Source organism: Neopelma chrysocephalum, unplaced genomic scaffold (genome assembly GCF_003984885.1).
Source record: "Neopelma chrysocephalum unplaced genomic scaffold, ASM398488v2 Primary Assembly neopelma1_76, whole genome shotgun sequence".
NCBI lineage: Eukaryota > Metazoa > Chordata > Aves > Passeriformes > Pipridae > Neopelma > Neopelma chrysocephalum.
Genome location: NW_020897737.1, coordinates 2,832,966 through 2,851,124, shown reverse-complemented (window position 1 = coordinate 2,851,124; position 18,159 = coordinate 2,832,966). Strand labels below are relative to the sequence as shown.

General features: G+C 36.3%; 1 protein-coding gene across 3 annotated transcripts in view; it reads right to left on the bottom strand.

Annotated features, from left to right (window-relative positions):
* CDKL5 (cyclin dependent kinase like 5) overlaps nt 1–18,159 on the bottom strand; it is a 123,566-nt gene that overhangs the window by 5,416 nt on the left and 99,991 nt on the right. For all 3 annotated transcript variants that reach the window (XM_027688897.1, XM_027688899.1, XM_027688898.1), the window contains exons 11-15: nt 17,918–18,078; nt 14,684–15,710; nt 11,243–11,348; nt 9,606–9,729; nt 2,127–2,223 (exon numbers count right to left, since the gene is read on the bottom strand). In XM_027688897.1, coding sequence (XP_027544698.1) covers nt 2,127–2,223; nt 9,606–9,729; nt 11,243–11,348; nt 14,684–15,710; nt 17,918–18,078 — 1,515 coding nt within the window. The remainder of the gene's footprint in view (nt 1–2,126; nt 2,224–9,605; nt 9,730–11,242; nt 11,349–14,683; nt 15,711–17,917; nt 18,079–18,159) is intronic.

Sequence of the window (18,159 nt, the reverse complement as noted above, 5' to 3'; positions counted from 1 at the left end):
AGAAAGTCTGTGTTTGTGTAAATAACTGATATTTCATACTTCTAGGACACTATATTTTAACCCTCAGAAAAAAAGTTGGGTAGTCACAAGTTGACTTTTAATATGCAATCATAGAAAACATTATTCGTGTAGTTGAAGAGGTAATATTACAGCACTGTTAACAGCTTTTAGTACTGAAGTCAAACTTGGTGCTGAACTGAAGGCAGTAACTTTTGTTTGTGCTGGAAGATCCTAAAGAACATCCCAATGTTTGTTAGGTAGATGTCTTTAACTAAGAGATGAAGAAGAACAAAGAACAGTGTCTTAACCAGACACTTGTACACACATCAGTGGTACAGTCTGTCCCTAGATACTGTCCTCTTAATCAGCTCCAAGTAGAAATGAAAAGAGGTCTCTGGTTGGATCAAAAAATCAAGTTGATCTCAGCGAGTTTCTAGTTAAGGATGCAAGAGTTGTATCACTACCTTATTTCACTAATTCACTCATCTTCTGTGAGATACCAGCTCTAAGTAGCAAACATACTTTTCCCTTATGTGAAACCTCTCCCTCCCTCCCCATTCCCCTCTACCCCTCTTCTTAAGAGTGAGAAAAAACAGGAGTAAGGATTATGTAGAAATCTGTCCTATCTTTTAATCAGTGATGACTTTGGTAGCTACAGATCAAGGTACTTTTGATTTAGGTGTTTTGTAAAGTGCCAGATTTTGAGATGCAACACAATCCAGTCTATATTTCCTTCACCCAGTTTAATCTGGAAGTAGTTGATCCACCATCTATCAGCTGAGCTATTAGTGTTCCTTGCCACCATGTCTGAATGGCTGGAATCAGAGTAGACTATAACAGTGCAAATTTAACATCTTTTTTTTTTTTTTTTAAATGCATCAGTGGAACCAATGATATCAAATAACCCCAGAGCTATAATCGAGACATTTTGTTCCGTTGTGTGATTATATTTGAACTGTGTACAGGTATGAGGATGAACAAGATCAGAAGGAGAGGTAGATGCCATTGCTTTAAGTCCTGCCCAGAAGGAAGGTGAGATGCTTTTTTGAGTGCTAGTTAATACACATACACAATATGTTCCACAAAGTTCAAAGAAACTTTAAAAAGCCCAAAAAGCCTGGTAACCAATCCTCTCCCCCAGTTCTCAACAGATCAGCCCTTCACCAACACTCAGAGTCATACCACCTCACTCCTTACTCCCCTTTGCCCAGAATGAGCATGGTTTACTCCGTTCTGAGAATCTTCAAAACTATAACTGCATTTACACTTTTAGAAACATCACAATTTTATGCAAATAAAATTCGAAATGTTTTACTGTTTCCAGAACTGTCATTTGAGAATGAGATTATGTTTAGGTTACTTCAGTTCTTAGGGAGACTATAAAACTTATTTCACTAATTCACTCATCTTCTGTGAGATACCAGCTCTAAGTAGCAAACATACTCTTCCCTTATGCGAGTGTCAATATATCACTTTCCTCTGATAAAAGAAAGTCCTTTTTCCCTCCCAAAAAGTATATGAAAATTAAAAAATGTATAAGAGACAACAAAGACTTGTATTGAATAACAAAAGCCACAATCCATTCCCTCAACAAAACATAAAACATTAAGATGGTTAAGATACATCATCCTTATTCCAGTCATGGGATGCAGCAAGAAGATGGAGGCTGTTATCAAGACACTCGTACGAAAAAGACTGGAAAGAATTCTCATTTATAACAGTCTGATTTCCTCCATATGGGTGCCTGAAATTATTCAAGCTCTGAGGAGACACAACAATGCATTTACTATTGTTGGATTGGTATCACCAGATCCTGCAAAAGAATTTGTTGCAACATCAGCTTAAAACTTGCATCAAAACTGGCTCTCAAAGGGTCTGAATGAAAACAAAGATGCACAGGACTAGTAAGTGAAGAAATATTTGAAAAGGCAGAAAAATCAACCCTGAACAGGAAGAGAGTTTGACTTTCATACAGTGACTAGAGAAAATAAAAGAAGAAATAGATATACACATGAGCATAAATACAATAAAGGTACTGTACTAATCTAGCATATTAAAATGGTGTAATTCAAAACCAATTTGTAATTCAAATATAACTTCTTTTATTAGAAATGCCGCATACTTACAGTTTGAGATTTCTTCTTTTTCTTTTTTATTGCCCTGAAAAAACCTTGCTTTTCTTTCTCCTTGAGCTGTTCTGAGTTAAGGTTTTCAGGACTTTTCCTAAATATGAAATAAGGTATTGTAAGAGAGATTTTATTTTGGTATTTACTTTGTAAATTCTGTGTAATACTGAGATCTGATGCCAAAGAATGGAAATTATTGAATTAAGTAAAAAGATTCTCAATGTTTTAGCATTCATTGGTTCCAGGGTTACTATACAAATACCAGATAGTCTTATTAAATGGGATAGGAGGTACACAGTGTTAGGGCAAAATGATTAGTTTAAACCAATGAATAGTTATTTAGGGAAAAGGAAAGCATGCATGTCTTCTTCTAAGACAGAACTTAATCCTCAAACCAAAATATCACACACGAGGTCTTTTAGAAAAATGAAAAGCATATCTGAGAGAACATACAAATGGCGATGAGGTTTAAAAGCACAGATTCAGTTTATCCACTCCTTGCTGGAGAACCAGGAGTTGCAAAGTTCGCCAGACAGAACCACTTTGCTGACATGGTTCCAAATTTATCATCAGGGAAGCTGGGGAACTACTGTTGTCCATTTCAACTTAAAAACTTCAGTTATTTTGTTATGCATGGGTGAGACAGTGCTGGCAAAAGGAGGTGACCCAAGAATGGAACAGGTGACTTGCCTGAAGACTGAATTTCCGCCTTTTACATGTCTGAAGTAACTACAGCTGATAAATAACATGTTACTTTCAGAATACACAGTAAACCATGTATGTAAAGTACTGATACAGGGTAAAAAGATGGTTTACAAAGGACATTGGTGAGACATAACTGAATGCAGTTCTAGTGCCCTTTAAAATAGCTTGAAAATCGAAAATGGTACAGGAAAGTGTCACAGAAATAATTTCAGAGATAGAAAGAATGGCCTACATTTAAAAAGTCAGAGATTTCCATCTCTTTAGTGGTTTAGAAACACAGTCAAACCAGCCCAAATATTTAGTTTCCTTGCCTGATGCACAAGTACTTATTCAAGAAGAAATTACAGAATACTAGAAAGATCTTCAGACTAAAGGGCAAAGATATAACAAGAACAAGTAGGTGGATGATGAAGCCAGAGAAGTAATATTAGAAATAAGGCGTTAATTTTCACAATAAGCATCATTAACTGCCAGAACAATCTCTTTAGTGAAGTGGATTTCCCATCTTTGACATATCAAATCGGGACCCCATCATGGGAGATATTAGTCAGGTGTGCCTCTAGGCCTGGATCCCAGAGACCGGGTGACATTTAATATCAACTAACACACAGAAAATCATGCTGGGTGATTTAATAGTCCTTATTCAGTCCTAAGTTGTATGAAGACAAAAAAGAAATTATTCCATTGTCTTGATGGAAAGCCTAAAGGAAAGCCACAGTTTTAAGGGCTCTGGATGATGAACAGGAGCAGCTTTTCTGGGAATAACTGTAATGTAGCAACACTTAGCTCTCTACTATAGTTGTTGCTGGCTTCTAATTCTGGCTTTAAATGCTATGCTATCAGCTGGTGATTCAGCTGCTACTACATGCCAAGCTGACTTTTTTTTTTTCCAAGCAAATGTGAAACACATAATTGGGGTAGAAATCACTGCAGTCATCCTCCTTATCAACAAAATTCTCTTCACTCTGGTAGCTGGTTTGACTAGCTCCTCAATTTCTACACAAAATCACCTCGAGCTCAAAATGTTACCTGGTTCTAAATATAAATGCATGCAGTGTTTAAATGCTGGATAAAGTGCAACTGTTGATTAAGAGAATGGTCTTAGTGGAAAGATTCATAGGCAGGGAGTATGGTAGAAATTTTCCTAATTTAGTTTTTTTTGGAACTTACATCTGGATCCAAGAAACACTTTCAGGTGCATGACAACATAGATTCGATGTGAACATTGCAACACTACAGGAAAAAAATCTCTAGTTTAACATGATTATTATAACACATATTTTAAAGATACTGGATTGCCAAGGATTCCTGTTGCTGTCATGTCCCTGTATTTGGTACTACTGCATAACAGATGTAAGGCACTCTTGTATTAGTCACTTAGAGCACCGAGAGTAAAGACTACTGACAGCTTTACGTATTCACTGAACTCATGAGACTGACTTAACACAGACAAAACACCTACTGAATTATTTACTCAATGATTTTTACTTGATTTGCTAGAAAAGTTGGAGGAAAGCATGCACTCCAAGTATCCTTCTTGTGCTCAGAATGTCATGTAAATGGGGCTAAGAACCTTCTGAGCCTTTCCCCAAAGGAGTTACAGTGCATCCACATCTACAAAGATATACCAAACCATAGCCCCAGTGCACATTACCAACCCCATGATGGTGTTGTCCGCTGAGCAACCAGAGTCAGATCATAAGCAAATTCCCAGGAGGTTACTCTACATTGTCCTTTAAAATTTTTCAGTGTCTTGCTATGGCTTTTCTGTTCCAAAGTCTATTCCAAAATGAAGATGCTATCTTAAAAGGTGAAGTTAATCTTCAGAGTGCAGCTTGGAACATTTTTTGCCATACTTGTAGATAGAGATTCACTCAAGTGTGATTCTTTTCTCTGGCCCAATGAACCTGGATGAGAAAACTGCTCTCTATAGCAGTTGAGCAGAAAGGAGAGAAATGAAATTCTGCACCATCATTTCCTCTTTATGACTACAGTGACCAGAGTAGGAAAATAAGGGGCTGAGAACTCTGCTCATTTTCAATTGCTGCTTACCCAAAAGCCAGTGGCTTTATACTGATTGGTTTATGTCATTAACTCCTATGACTCATATTGCAGTACAGTTGTCTGAAAAAGCATTGACCTTGAAAAGCAACTGCTTCAAAACACATGCTCATTATGTGAAGAGAGTGAACATATATAGCATTATAGCAGGAAGCTTCAACACCAGGATTCTGTACTGAGTAAAAATAGAGCAGAACATTTTGATCGATGATGAAACACTGGTATATTTTAGGCATCCCAAAACATGATTTTTAGATAGTGGACAGTATAGGAAAAAAATAGGATTATCAGAAAAAAATCTGTATGGTATGGTCGACTCACGCAACACTAAACTCTTACAACATACTGCAAGTATTTTGGCATTTTGCATAAAGCTTCAGCTCTTGAAAGCAAACAGTTACACCAGAATCTGTGCTGTTTTACTAGCAAGTAGAGACTAGCCCTAGATAAGAGACCCCACTCAGGGAGCTCATTCACAAGAAGAAACCAAAGGCAAAATATCCTGTGCTTTGTTATTTTATCTTTGCGTACCTTTTGCATGCTTAGGATGTATAATGTAGAACACATTTTGTTATTCTGGTCTGAGACACGTGGAAAAAGCATAGGTATAAATTGAAATTCTGTGATTATCACTCCTATTTATTGCCCCTGGCAGGAAAGGTATCCAGCTTCATGCAGGTACAATGAGGTGCAAACATGCACATGGCAAGCAAGCTGATGTGCTTTCATATTAACTAAAAAGAATAAATAGGAAGCATGTTGCATTCATGCTGCCATAGAGAGAGTTGTATTGCAGACAGCTCTTTTTGGGAGGCAATTTGTCATGCTTATTTTAGCTATTTTTCAGGAACTCTGATCTCAGGCAGCCTGGCTTGGAAACCGTCTAACTGCCAGCGTAGTGCTCCCTTTACTGAACCAATCATAATTACATGAGTAAGGTTTTTGCCTAATGGAGGAGTTATTGAAATACCTGAACTTTTCTTTGGAAGATAAATGAGCAAACACTAATTCTCCACGTTGGCTTTTAGTTTTGCTTAAAGTAAGTCCCTTAAGGGGCAATTCCAGAGTTACCATTTAGTGAAGGCAAGATAATATCAGAAACTAATGAAGTAATCCAAATAGATAGTTTAAGGTAAGAATGTCAATCCCACAAGCTGAAGTCCACAGTAAAACTTCTTGGTCTAAAAGTCTTGCACTGAAAGCTTAAAAATCAAAGATCAAATCTGAACTTTGTTTGGAGCTGCAATTTTTTATTTTTCGTGTGGAAAAGGAGGATTTACTAACTGGAATAAACCCCAGATCTACTATCTCATATACAGAATACCATTCAGAATTTGCAGTTTCCTGATATTTTTTACAAATTCCATAAAAGGACTGGAAAGTATTTACAATGCAGCAACAATCACACTGCAGACACAGCTGAACAAGATTTAAATTAACTTGCTCAGATATTGGTAATCTTCTAGTTTCAGGAACAGTAAGTGTGACTAAATTGTTACACTGATACTGAGACAATGATTTAACAGTCAGTCATGTCCTGTTTACAAAATACTGTGTTGTTTTGGAGTCTTGAAACTTAAAAGTGGGTAGAGTTTTAAGCCTTTGACTCTTCTAAGAGTGAGATGTTCTTTTTTTTTCTTTTCTTGAATGACAAGAGAGTTTATGTGTGTTTATATATATTATATAAATATAAAATAACAATAATAATATTATATACATATTCCTCTTTTTATTATTTTGCAGGTAGGTATGACAAGCTGCTTGTCATAGAATGACTACACTTATATGAACATGAAAGATCTAAACAAAAAAACTTTCCAGAAGCCCCCAAATATCTTGTAAGTAATTAATGCAAACACTTCCAATATGATGTGAAATAGAGTACTCCATGCTGGAATTTATTCTAAAGAGATATTTGGAACCATGACAATGGTAAATATAATTCAGGGCAATGTTCTGGCACATTGGCAGAACACAATTAAGTATCTTGCCTGTACCTACTGATTTTGCCCAGCTCAGGACAAAGCTCATACAAGTGAAAGAGAATAAAACATCTACTCTTGTATCAAAAAGAAAAAATTGAGCAAGTTCAAGGTCCTTTACAGGAAATTAAACTCTGGCAAAGAAAAGATTTTCTAGAAGGACGAAAAATTTGCCTTTTTTCAAATCAAGTTGTCTAAAGTTCAGAAATGATCTAGTAATTTAAGAGTAAAATCTGATGACAAAAGTCAAGTTTATAACATCTTTATTTTAAAAGGCTGGACAGTGGGGAAAGAGTGAAGAAATGCACACAAAGACAAGGGAACATCTGTGACAATTCAGTCTAGCAAACATTCACAGAATCTTTGACAGAAGAAAGGCAACACAGAGCAATACTATGAGAGAAGCAATATTTTACAGTAGTGGCAAGTCCAGGTGGAATACATGTCACTCATAATTCAACATGAATTGTCATGTACCAGTTATGTATGCCAGTCAAACATCAAATATTTACTTCATCATAAAATTGATGTAAGCAGAATCACATTCCATTAGAGCTTCAAACATTTTCATAAGCATTTACACAACTTCTATACAGAAAATTAAGTAGAGGAACATAGATTCTACACCACTCAGGAATCTGATTAAGCTGCGTTTATGGCACAGAACAATTTTGCAACAAGATTAGACCATTGCCAGGACAACTTGAACAGAGTTTACATGTAGAGCTGGGCAGGAAACATCTTGGGAAAATAGGGAGTAGGAAAAGCAAAGAGAAAGAGAAGCATATGCCAAAATAGCAGTAACTTGGTGTTGCAGGTACTGCTATTCCTCCCATTTCATAAGAAGAAATGTTTATTCTTCTATGGGTTCTTCTCTCAAAGGAGCTGTTCCACTTTGTGAAAATATTTGAGTACATTAATTGGATCAAGGACTTAAATCTAACTGTCTCAAGGTTAATGAAAGGCCTTACTGACTAGGCCATATTTAGTACCTCTGTAGTCCTTTTGCTATTTTAACAAGGTGAAACAGCTTCAAGAGAATATATTGAGGGAACCAAACAATGTGCTCCAGAATAACCTCTAACTTCTGGTTCAGGGCATTCACTTATTAGATCTAAGATCTTGGTTCAAGCCTCTGGTTTAAATAATGAAGAACAAAGGCCCTGCACTCAAGTTCCCCACATTCCAAAAAATGATGCTGACTCCAGAATATTTTTTATTTTGAGAGTATCTCTGGGTTTAACTGGCAATTCCATCCTGGAGTTGAAGAATCTTCACAATAAAAGTTAGTGGATGTTCCTTTGAAAAGTTTTGGTTTTGATAATTTTTCATCGTAAATGAAAAAAACAACTTCGTAAAAGAAATTCCCAACCAGCTCTAATAACATAGGTTATTATTTCAGTTCAGAGTTAAAATAACATTACATGTTTCTTTGCAGTCAAGGCAATATACTGCTGAATAATATATAAAGCAAAACAAGATTCCATGTCTTATGTTATATGCAAGATAGAAAGATCCAGGTACGAAGGACAACAAAATATGTGAAAGGGTTCAACAGTAGGAATAAATACCTTCTTTAGCCACATAAGTCACAATATAAGTACCACCTTTTTACATAAATGATCGGTTTCCTCAGCTAACTTCCACAAAATGGATGTAGGTGGAGCTACTGAAGGTCAGGAAGCAGACTCTAGTGAATCAGAGCAGGTGACAAAGGTTCTGGAGTAAACATCTTCTATTACTGACACAGGTATATAACCTCAACACAAGCTGAAATACCAACTAGCCACCATCCCCCAACCCCCCACCCCCTCTCTATTTTAAGCACATAATCCACAGGTTGTTCGTGTGAAAACACATTAAGTCAACAAACCACTGAAACAGTTCTTTGATAGCATGACTTTATCGCACTTCCAGAGAGAAGTGTTTCAGAGAGTGGTATGAAACAGAGTTGAACCATGCAAATGTACACAGTCCATTCCTCCCACCAATCCTTTGAAGCTCCATTGGCTTATTTTTATTCAGTGTGCTTTATTGTGATTAAACGAAGTAGAAGATTAAGAGTATTTTAGAGCCAAACAGCTCTCAGAGAAACAAAATTAAGGTATTTCCCTTTAAGTCCTGCAAAGCTATGCATATGCAGTCATTTTATTAGCATAATTATAGTTAAGTGTTTTACGTTATATAATGGAGCCATGTGATGCATTTAATCTTTTAAAATCAATATACACCATTAAGATGTTGCTTAGTCCATTTTCCCCATAGAATGTATTAATTTCCTTCTGTGGTGCGTAAACAAAAAGGGCAGTGGTCCCCATTGTAGGGTGAAAATATTCATTAATACAGTCCTATTGTATATATGGAAACATGCACTTTGATATTTTTTCCATTTGTATGACAGTTCATGCTTCTGGAACCCACAGATTGCTATCCATACTATATGCACACAAGCACTTTGTACTATCTTTAACTGAAGATTAAAAATGGAAAAAAATTGCGAAAGACAAAAGTATATTAACTTTAATGCACTCATGTTATGGTGCGATGAAGTATTTCTTGCTGCTCAAAAGGGGACAGAAAACATGCCATGCTATGCCAGTATAGTTGGAGGAAGCAACTCAGCACACAGACAACTGCAAATCTTAAGAAAAGCGTGGGGTTTTTTTTCCTCCTGTTCAAAACCCCTTTTTTCCCTTCCATTCTCTACACATTTCTGTAAATAACAACTCACCAGGTATCAAAGGTGGTTTGTCTCTTTGAGTGGTTTGCCACCGTGCTGCTGTCTGCTGGTAACACAGAGGCTCTGTTTGACACGTTGTTTTCTATGTACGTACTCTCTGGACGCGGAGATGGAACTGAACAGAGAAACGGCAAACAATATACACTGAGCTCTGCCAAAAATCCCAGCTTTCTGCTTCCTCTCTCCCTCTTACAGAAACAAGAGCATGAAGACACAGTAGCACTTTAGGTACAATTGAAAAAAAAGCTGTCATTCTGTGATAGTTGCAAGGTAATATTAGTTGTAAAATGAGACCATCCTGAAAAAAATTACTTTGGATTTTAAAGTAACTAAGAATAAGAGATAATGGACTAAAAATTAAAGTATCAAAATCAGATATTATTATCAGATATGTATTTTTCAAACATACATACTGTGATTTTGAAAATACACTGTACATACCCAGCACATAAATTTATTAGAATTATGAGTACCACGAGAAACACCTGCACTTGATTAAAAATTGATCAGACACTAGTTGTAGCATTAATGCAGCATCACATTACACTGTCTATCAAAACTGAATCTGTAAGTTCTTGTTCAAGCTGTAGTACAAAAGTACATGCTAATAACCTTTGTATTAAGTCACTACTTAAGAATTACATAAATATGAATTTACTTTTTTCACAGTTACTTGTACATATTATTAGCACTGGTTTTGCATGTAATATCATCAAACTATTATTTAAACATAGTACCATTTTCCCAAAGCAATAATTAAGTCCATCTAAAATATATTTGTTTCATAGATATAGTTAAAGAGGAAAAAACCTCCAGTTTACAAAAAGGAATTAAATAATCCCCAGTCCTAGAGTTTCCTTAGCACATGACTTATGGAAAGTCATTCTTTTTGGAACTTTTGTTTCACAATGTATAAAAAAGAAGGATAATCCATGTCCCATTTTAGGAGTGTTATAAGGATTAATAAAAGTGATTCAGGATTGAGGATTCTTCTCTGATGCATGTGTGACAAAACCTTACACATAAAAGCATTGCTCAAACTAGTATGAGCTTTAATATTGCTCACAGGTTTTAATATTGCAATGGGACACTTGCAAGGATTGTCACAGATTTTAACATGTCTAAATCAGGTCATCAACCAACTGGTCAACCTGAGGAGGATCAGAGGGAGATTTGTGACTCTACTTAAGGTTATTAGGTGACTCATAATCGAATTTCAGCTGATTGGGCCTTCTTTAGGTTCAGGGGAGTCCCACAAGTCTCCTAACACTTGCAGGACAGTAAAAAGCTTCTTATTATCTTTTTCGAAACAATTACCCAGGTTTAGCCATGAGGCAGCTGCTCAGAAATTGCCATCTTTTGTGTGGCACAATAGAACAGTATCTATTTTTGTGAGTGTGTATACCAACACACATTCATGCACACATGTATGTATGTGTGTGTATATATATATATATATATATATGCACACACACAACCCTGTTTTAATATTTATTTTGAACTGGATTATGTAAATGTGCTTTTGCTTGTAGTTGTTCATGTTAATCCTCTGTATCCCTTTCTACTACTTAATTTATATTCCATACTAAAATTCTTGATTAAATTTGAAAGATCCACGATAAAATTACCTCTGTAAAAGCTGCCAACTCTTCTCGGAACAGGGTCATTATACAGAATTCTATTTTCCTTAGTAGATGCTCCATCTTCTGTGTGTGGATCATGATATGCTCCACCCTAAGTAAAAGAACAACGAACTATTTAAAATTAAAGACTATAAACTGATTTGCAATTTTAAACAACATACATAAGCAACAGAACTCCAAACTTGACCACAAAATTTTCCTTTCATGTTATTAATAACTGCCAGTATCAAATCACAGACTATGTAATCAATAATTAGTTGGTTTTGCTGCTTGCTTGCTTTTTTCCAAAATGATGAAAACGGCATTAACAGAATTTTGCCTCTAAGTTGCAATTTTAAAAACTTGAGCCTGATTCAAAACCTCAGATTTTTGCTGTGAATGCAATACAGCTGTAATGTCTCTCGAAGAATCTTTTAAGAGAGGCCTTGTTAAATTAATTTCTGATGTCACTCTGCTACTAGCAAATTTAAAAAGCAAACAGGAAATGTATATAATTTGTGATAATTGCAATACCAAAGCACTATCATCCCTTATCAGCTATTAAACAGCAGTACCTAGAGGTACCAACAGTCATAAAATCTACTGTATGCAAAATACTAGGAAGTCTCTGAACTAAGAAATCCATAGGTGAATAGTTTAGTCAGACAGGAGAGCAAACAGAATATAATTACTTTTAATTCATTCTACTTTTCTGAATACAGAACTTCCTGGAAGAACTTCAAGCAAAAGCTTAAGTGCGTCCTTAGAAACATCCATATGCACATAATTTGCCACCCAATATGGCTTAACACCTCTCTTAAATGAATCAGGTGCTGCAATTTTGTCCTGCAGTATGGACTGACCAGATAAAATTCAATGCCCTCTACAAGGTCCCACAGGAAACTACTAAAATCCCCATATAAATTGAAATCTAGAATGTCCAAGAAGGACACAGATTAAAAATCAAAACCATAAAAAACCCCAACCAGAACTAAGAACTGGGATTTCAATCCACTGCATGAGTGATTTGCAAAATCTACTTTGCCTTTTGTTGATGATGATCTGGTCTCACTCTTACAGATTAAACAAACATTGAACACGTGCCAAGAATAGAACTGAAGCTAAAAGAATGCTTCAAATCACAGTTGGATTCTTCTAAAATTTACCAGAGGCTGAAGCATTTGATTACTACTTGTATTAGGTACCTCTTCTTTGTTAGCAGTTAAATTTCAAATATGAGACAGTAATAGCGACCTGTACTTGATTTTCTTCTTAAACCCTTTTCATGCACATTTAATTTAAAAGTAAAAAGAATTCTTACAACAAAAGTGTTGAACTGAGACTTGAAAAGTCCTAAAACTAATACTGAATGCAAGTTTTTTGTTGATTCTTTTTTTTAAATAAAATTTAAAGCCTGACAAACAAAGAATGTTTTTCTTTAAAAAGACTTGGTAGAGCTAAAGAGAAAATCAGTGAGAAATTAGAAGCATGGAAGTGAGAAAAAGGAAAACAATAAGCAATGTTTGAGAACACTTGTGTTATTAACGATTTTTTTAGATCACTAATCCTGAGGGGCATGAAATTTTCTGATTCCTAATGCAGAATACAGAAGAGGGGTGGGGAAAAGTGAAGATTGGAAGGAGCCAAAGAATGACTTCTTTGTGAAAATGCCTTTAAGAGGCATAGGAAGATTGACAATTTAATTCTGATTTGTTACTGAAAGCAGTATAAACAAACAAAAACCAGCTTTGTGAATTTACAGAGTTGGCATCCATTTCAGAAGAGTCATTTTCCTTTCACACTTCTAATGGTTGACATACATATTTAAAAGCATTAACGGAAGGCTTAAGTTTAAAAAATATTGACCATAAGAGATAAAGGCAAGGTCTTCACAAATGAATAGGCTTTCCAAAGCAAATGAAAATCAACAAAACCTTAAGCATTAAGATACACATAAATTTTTCTAATTAAAATAAAAATTTGTCAAACAATTTTCAAAAGACAACGAATGATCTGATCATTCATTCGAAAAACAATCAGCCTCTAAATAACAGAAAGTAAAATCAAAATTACTTCAAATTACTAACTGCTGCATAATGCAGAAAAAGATCCTAATGCACTGAAGAATACAAGGTAGCATGAGCTTTTACAATCAAAAGCTGAAATGTTTATATTATTACCCTTCGACAGTAATATCCTGAATAAGTAACATTTAACTTGACTGAAATGAGAAAGAAAAATAAGTACACAAAGAAAAAAATGGTTTTGAAATGGAGCTGCTGTAATTCCTTTCAGATAGCCTTTTTTTTTTTAATTATTAATCCATTGCATTTCTCCTACTTTGATATTTTGTGATGTGTAAATACACATAATCCTGAATGGAGGACATGTGGTAAGTATGACAAAACGTATTATGTCTTTTTTTCTCTTCTGGACTGAAGAGGCAACCACTACCTGGTTTTGGTTTATGGTACTTGTAGACCACTATTAAGCAAAGTACACATATTTCTTAGATGAACTAGGTAGACAGAGTATTTTAGTTTCTCAGAGTAAACCATAACGTTTGGACCTTACATAATATTTGCAGCACTCTGACTTCCTTCAATTTGTCAACAACTCTGAACTAAATGTTCTCTCCATTGTCTTTAGTTTATCACAGGTGCAGGTACAGAGAAACAAACTCTTTTTTGTACTTGTCTCTGCACCATTTTGTTACTATAGGAGTTTAAAGATTTGAGGACAAATGCAGTCATCTTTATACAGCTGATCTGTAATACATCAGATAATTCAGAAATGTTGTGTAAGGAATGTAAATCAACATCAGAACTAGCCCTTCATCTACTCCCTCATTAATGCTCACAGAAAAACACAATCAGGTATCTAGTGGCACTGTAAGGAGTCAATTACCAGTGGCCTCTACAACACAAAAATCTCTAGACTACCCCAGCTATTTATCATACTCATCTAAAGAAATATTGCAAGCTTTGATATTACTTTAGTAAATTATGGCATTTCATCAGTAATGTTCTGCTATAAGTAAATGAAATACTCATTTGAAAAATTGACATTAGCATTCATAACAGAAATATGTACAGGAAAAGCTAAATAAAAACACAAATGAGAGAGTTAATTAAGGAAAATGATAGATAAAAATTACATCAGACAATGTAACCAAAGTCTAAGAACTACTAATGAAATTTTAATTTCAGAGACATTTTTTTCTGTTCTCACATTTTGGTACTTTAGGATAATGGTATTCATAGTCCATTTTTTAAAAGCACCTTGAAATATTCTTCTGGAAAAACCCCAACATTCCTTGCCTTACAACAAGACATATAAATAAATAACCGCAAACAAACAAACAGAAGACTGAAAACAGGACACTCTCCACACATGAAGTAAAAAGTAAAATAAGCTTTCCCATAAGAGGCAATATTTTGGACTAACCCTATTAGAATCTTCCGTACAGTCTTCTCGTGATGAGCCAACAGATCTTGTGAGTGACTTATGCTGCACCTGTGGAGATAACAGTTGCAGGCTGTTTGCTCTGGCTGCCATCCCTTGCCCTATGCTTAAGCCACCCTCTGAGCCCTTTGACCTCACTCTGTCCCGGCTCACATACATAGAGTGTCTATGAGGGCGCTGCTGTGAAGAAAAAGGACTGGTATAACCTAGACCATAGGAAAAAGATTCGTGTGGAGCAGACAGAGAGTGGGAATGGCTTCCATCCATGTGATCTGGCAGTTTTAACTCCTCCATTGTTTTGGAGTGTCTTGTTGATGGTCTTCGGGTGTCCAGGGTGCCCTCACTGCGGTTATTCCTCCCAGATGGACTGAGCAAAGTTCTGTTATCACCGTGTCGGGGAGCACTTGGACTGGTAGGAGAGTTCAAGTCCATACAGCTGGATGGAAAATACCTACTGGTGTTTGGTTCTGCAGCTTGGGCCCTGGCCTCAGAAAGGTTGCCCACGGATTTAGAGTCTGTCAGAACTCCATGGCTCTTTGACTTTGTCCGATAGGAAGGACTCTTAGAAGACTGTGGGATAGTATCGATGTAGCTGTGGCGGCTGTGCTTGTCGCCGGGCTGCAGCGTCCCAGTTTTGCTTTGAGAGGTTTCCATAAATGAGTGCCGGTTCTGTTGAGATCTGGTGTTGGACTTCAGGTACTTTGTACCCGAACTGTCAGAACTTTTGGTGTCCACATTAAAATCAAATTCTGTTTTTCCCTTTGTGTCCTTTGGGCTGAGAAGGTGTGGCATGTTATTATTGGCTATATCCTTGTTGCCAGATCCAGGTGTGTTGCTTGGTTTTTTTGCATGCATTGGACTAATGGCAGGTCCAGGAAGGTTTCCATTTAAAAAGCTTTCATTTGCTGGAAGACCCTCTTCTCTTGGCCCACCAGCCCCTAGTGTCTGCATATCCTTGCTGTTTGATCTGTGGTGTGACTGCAAAGCAGAACTTTTGCTGGCTTGATTTCTATATTAAAATGCATAAAGAAGCATTAATATACCAGATTACATATTCATGTATTAATAACTTCAAAAAAGTACACTCATTTCAGTTGCCATTTAAACCCACAAAATTTAACTGCAGTAAGATCAAATAGTGCCAACTGAGGCATCAGAGGCTCCACTAAAATCTTCAAGTGTTAGTATATTGTTGTTTCTGGTTATATTCTGATGGACTAACTCAGCTTTGGTTAATGGATTTTGCTGACAAAAAAAATGAAGATATAAGATCCAATCATAGAAATTCCAACATATATTTACACATTTATGCATATATGTAAGTACTATATGTGCACATCACCAGGGTAAGCACTACATTATGAAAATTAGCTGTATATCCACCTAAAGGAATCTAAAGTACACCTGGCATATCAAAGGAAGGTAGAACAATAAAGTATGTCATCACTGATACAATCAATGCTCCAGGCTATCTAATATATTTCTGATTTGGAGGGGGAGGGAAGGGGAAAGGAGGGGGAAAGAAGTTATTCTGCTGGTAAAGACACAGAGATGGAGTGAGCCTGAGCTCACTGCAGCAGAGGAAGCTCTGTAACACCAAACCCAAAACCTACCTAAGGAACCCCTTTTGTGGAACTTGGAACTATCCCAGTTCTTGGCACACTAACTCATCCCCAAAGCTGCACCTGAAATGCTCTGAAACCAGACTGACTTGGTGCAGAGCTACTTGGTGATGTCCTTAACCTCTACTTTCCAGCTCTTCTGGTTTTGGGATTACAGGACTGAGATATGAGTTGATTCTGCAAACGCTCAGCCTGAATTAATTTGAGCAGGATTTATTATCTCAGGTTTTCTGGTATTCTTCTGGACTTATGCTGGCACTGCAAACTAGCCATGACTGAGCAGTGCTGCAGCTGGACTTGTTTGCCTTGACAGACCTGAGCAATTAACTTATTTCTGTAGCAAATCTACGATAATGTAATTCAGATATATTACTGAGGGTTTAAGTGAGAGCTCATTGTACCTTTGTTGATCCTTTTGATAATTATAATTGGATAAGGCTAGCCATTTTTATACCTAGGATTTTTGTGCCAACCACTTTCAGTGATCTAATTATGCATTCTATTACAGTTTCTAAAGCGTTAGCAGTTTTAATGCCAGTTTAAAATACTTTTTAGTTAGCAGGAAGTGTATTTTCTAAAACTTTAGAGAAATAAGGAACCTCGGAACCTAGTATTTTTAAATCATGCAGCTAGGCAACCCTTTTAGACAACAAGTTTCCCACAGATCTAGGTTTTTCTTTCTGATGCCACATGTCTAATGGTAAAACTTCTATCCTAAATATCTGCAAGGGCAGCTAAAACTTTTTGAAGTGTATCTCTGAAAAAGCGTAAATTATAAATGTCATCACCCCAAATCCTAAAATGGGGAGCAATTTTTTGAATTTCACAGAAACAGCTAAAGAAAAACATGGCCAGGATTAAAAGCCACTAACATTCTGCATAATTCAGAGGGCAACCTTTAGGAAAGCTTTTGTCAAAGGAATACCATGAGGCTTTTTGTACGGAAGTATTTTATCCACCAGTAAACCTGGTTCATTGGGGTATTAAAATAGAGTGGCTTCTCTCAAGCTGTGTGGGTCCAACAAGGGAGCCACTGAGCAAACACGTCCAGCTTTGAGTTCAAATAGACTAGACTCGATCCATAACTGCAACTGCAGACAAAATTCTGTTCATCTCCCATTCGGAGCATGATCAATGCACACAACTTTCAGGACATTTAGCTGCTAAAAATCTGTGTGAATTTTGAACTTTTAAATCTTGGACAGATTTGTGCATATATAGCAATGCTAGCTTTCCAAGGAAAAGAGCATTCCTTTGGAATCTCGGGCATCTTCCAAACCACAAAATTCCTGTTGTTCTCCAAGAAAAAGGCTAACATTTTTTTAAGGTTAGTAAGCCAACTTTTTTTTTTGTCATATGCAGAAATGGCTTCACCACAGAAAGTTAGCAAAAATTTCAGCTTGAGTAGCTGCAGTACAGTAAAACTCTGTCTACTTCCACTATTGTGAGGCACACGGAACAGTATGTAAGTCTCAATGTGTCTAAACTGTCAAACATCTACTTTTCTTGTAGATGATGTTGCATGTAAGCATGACAACAACTCACTCATTGGCAGAGCACATGCCAGTGAGAACAGTGACAAGACTACATTTACCTGTTAGATAATGTGTTGCTGTCTGCGTGGTAAGGTTTTCTCTTAGCTGACCGTGAAGGGGAACTTCCACAGCGATCCAAGAGTCTTTGGGTTTGAAATGAAGGATGGTTCAAACATTGTTCTGTCAAATATCTGTCTGCTGGATCTAACTTCAGTAAGTTCTTTGAAAAACAAATCCCAAAGTTTAAATGTTAGTATTTGTATTTGCATCAGCAAAAAATGTAATAAAATATAGAACATTA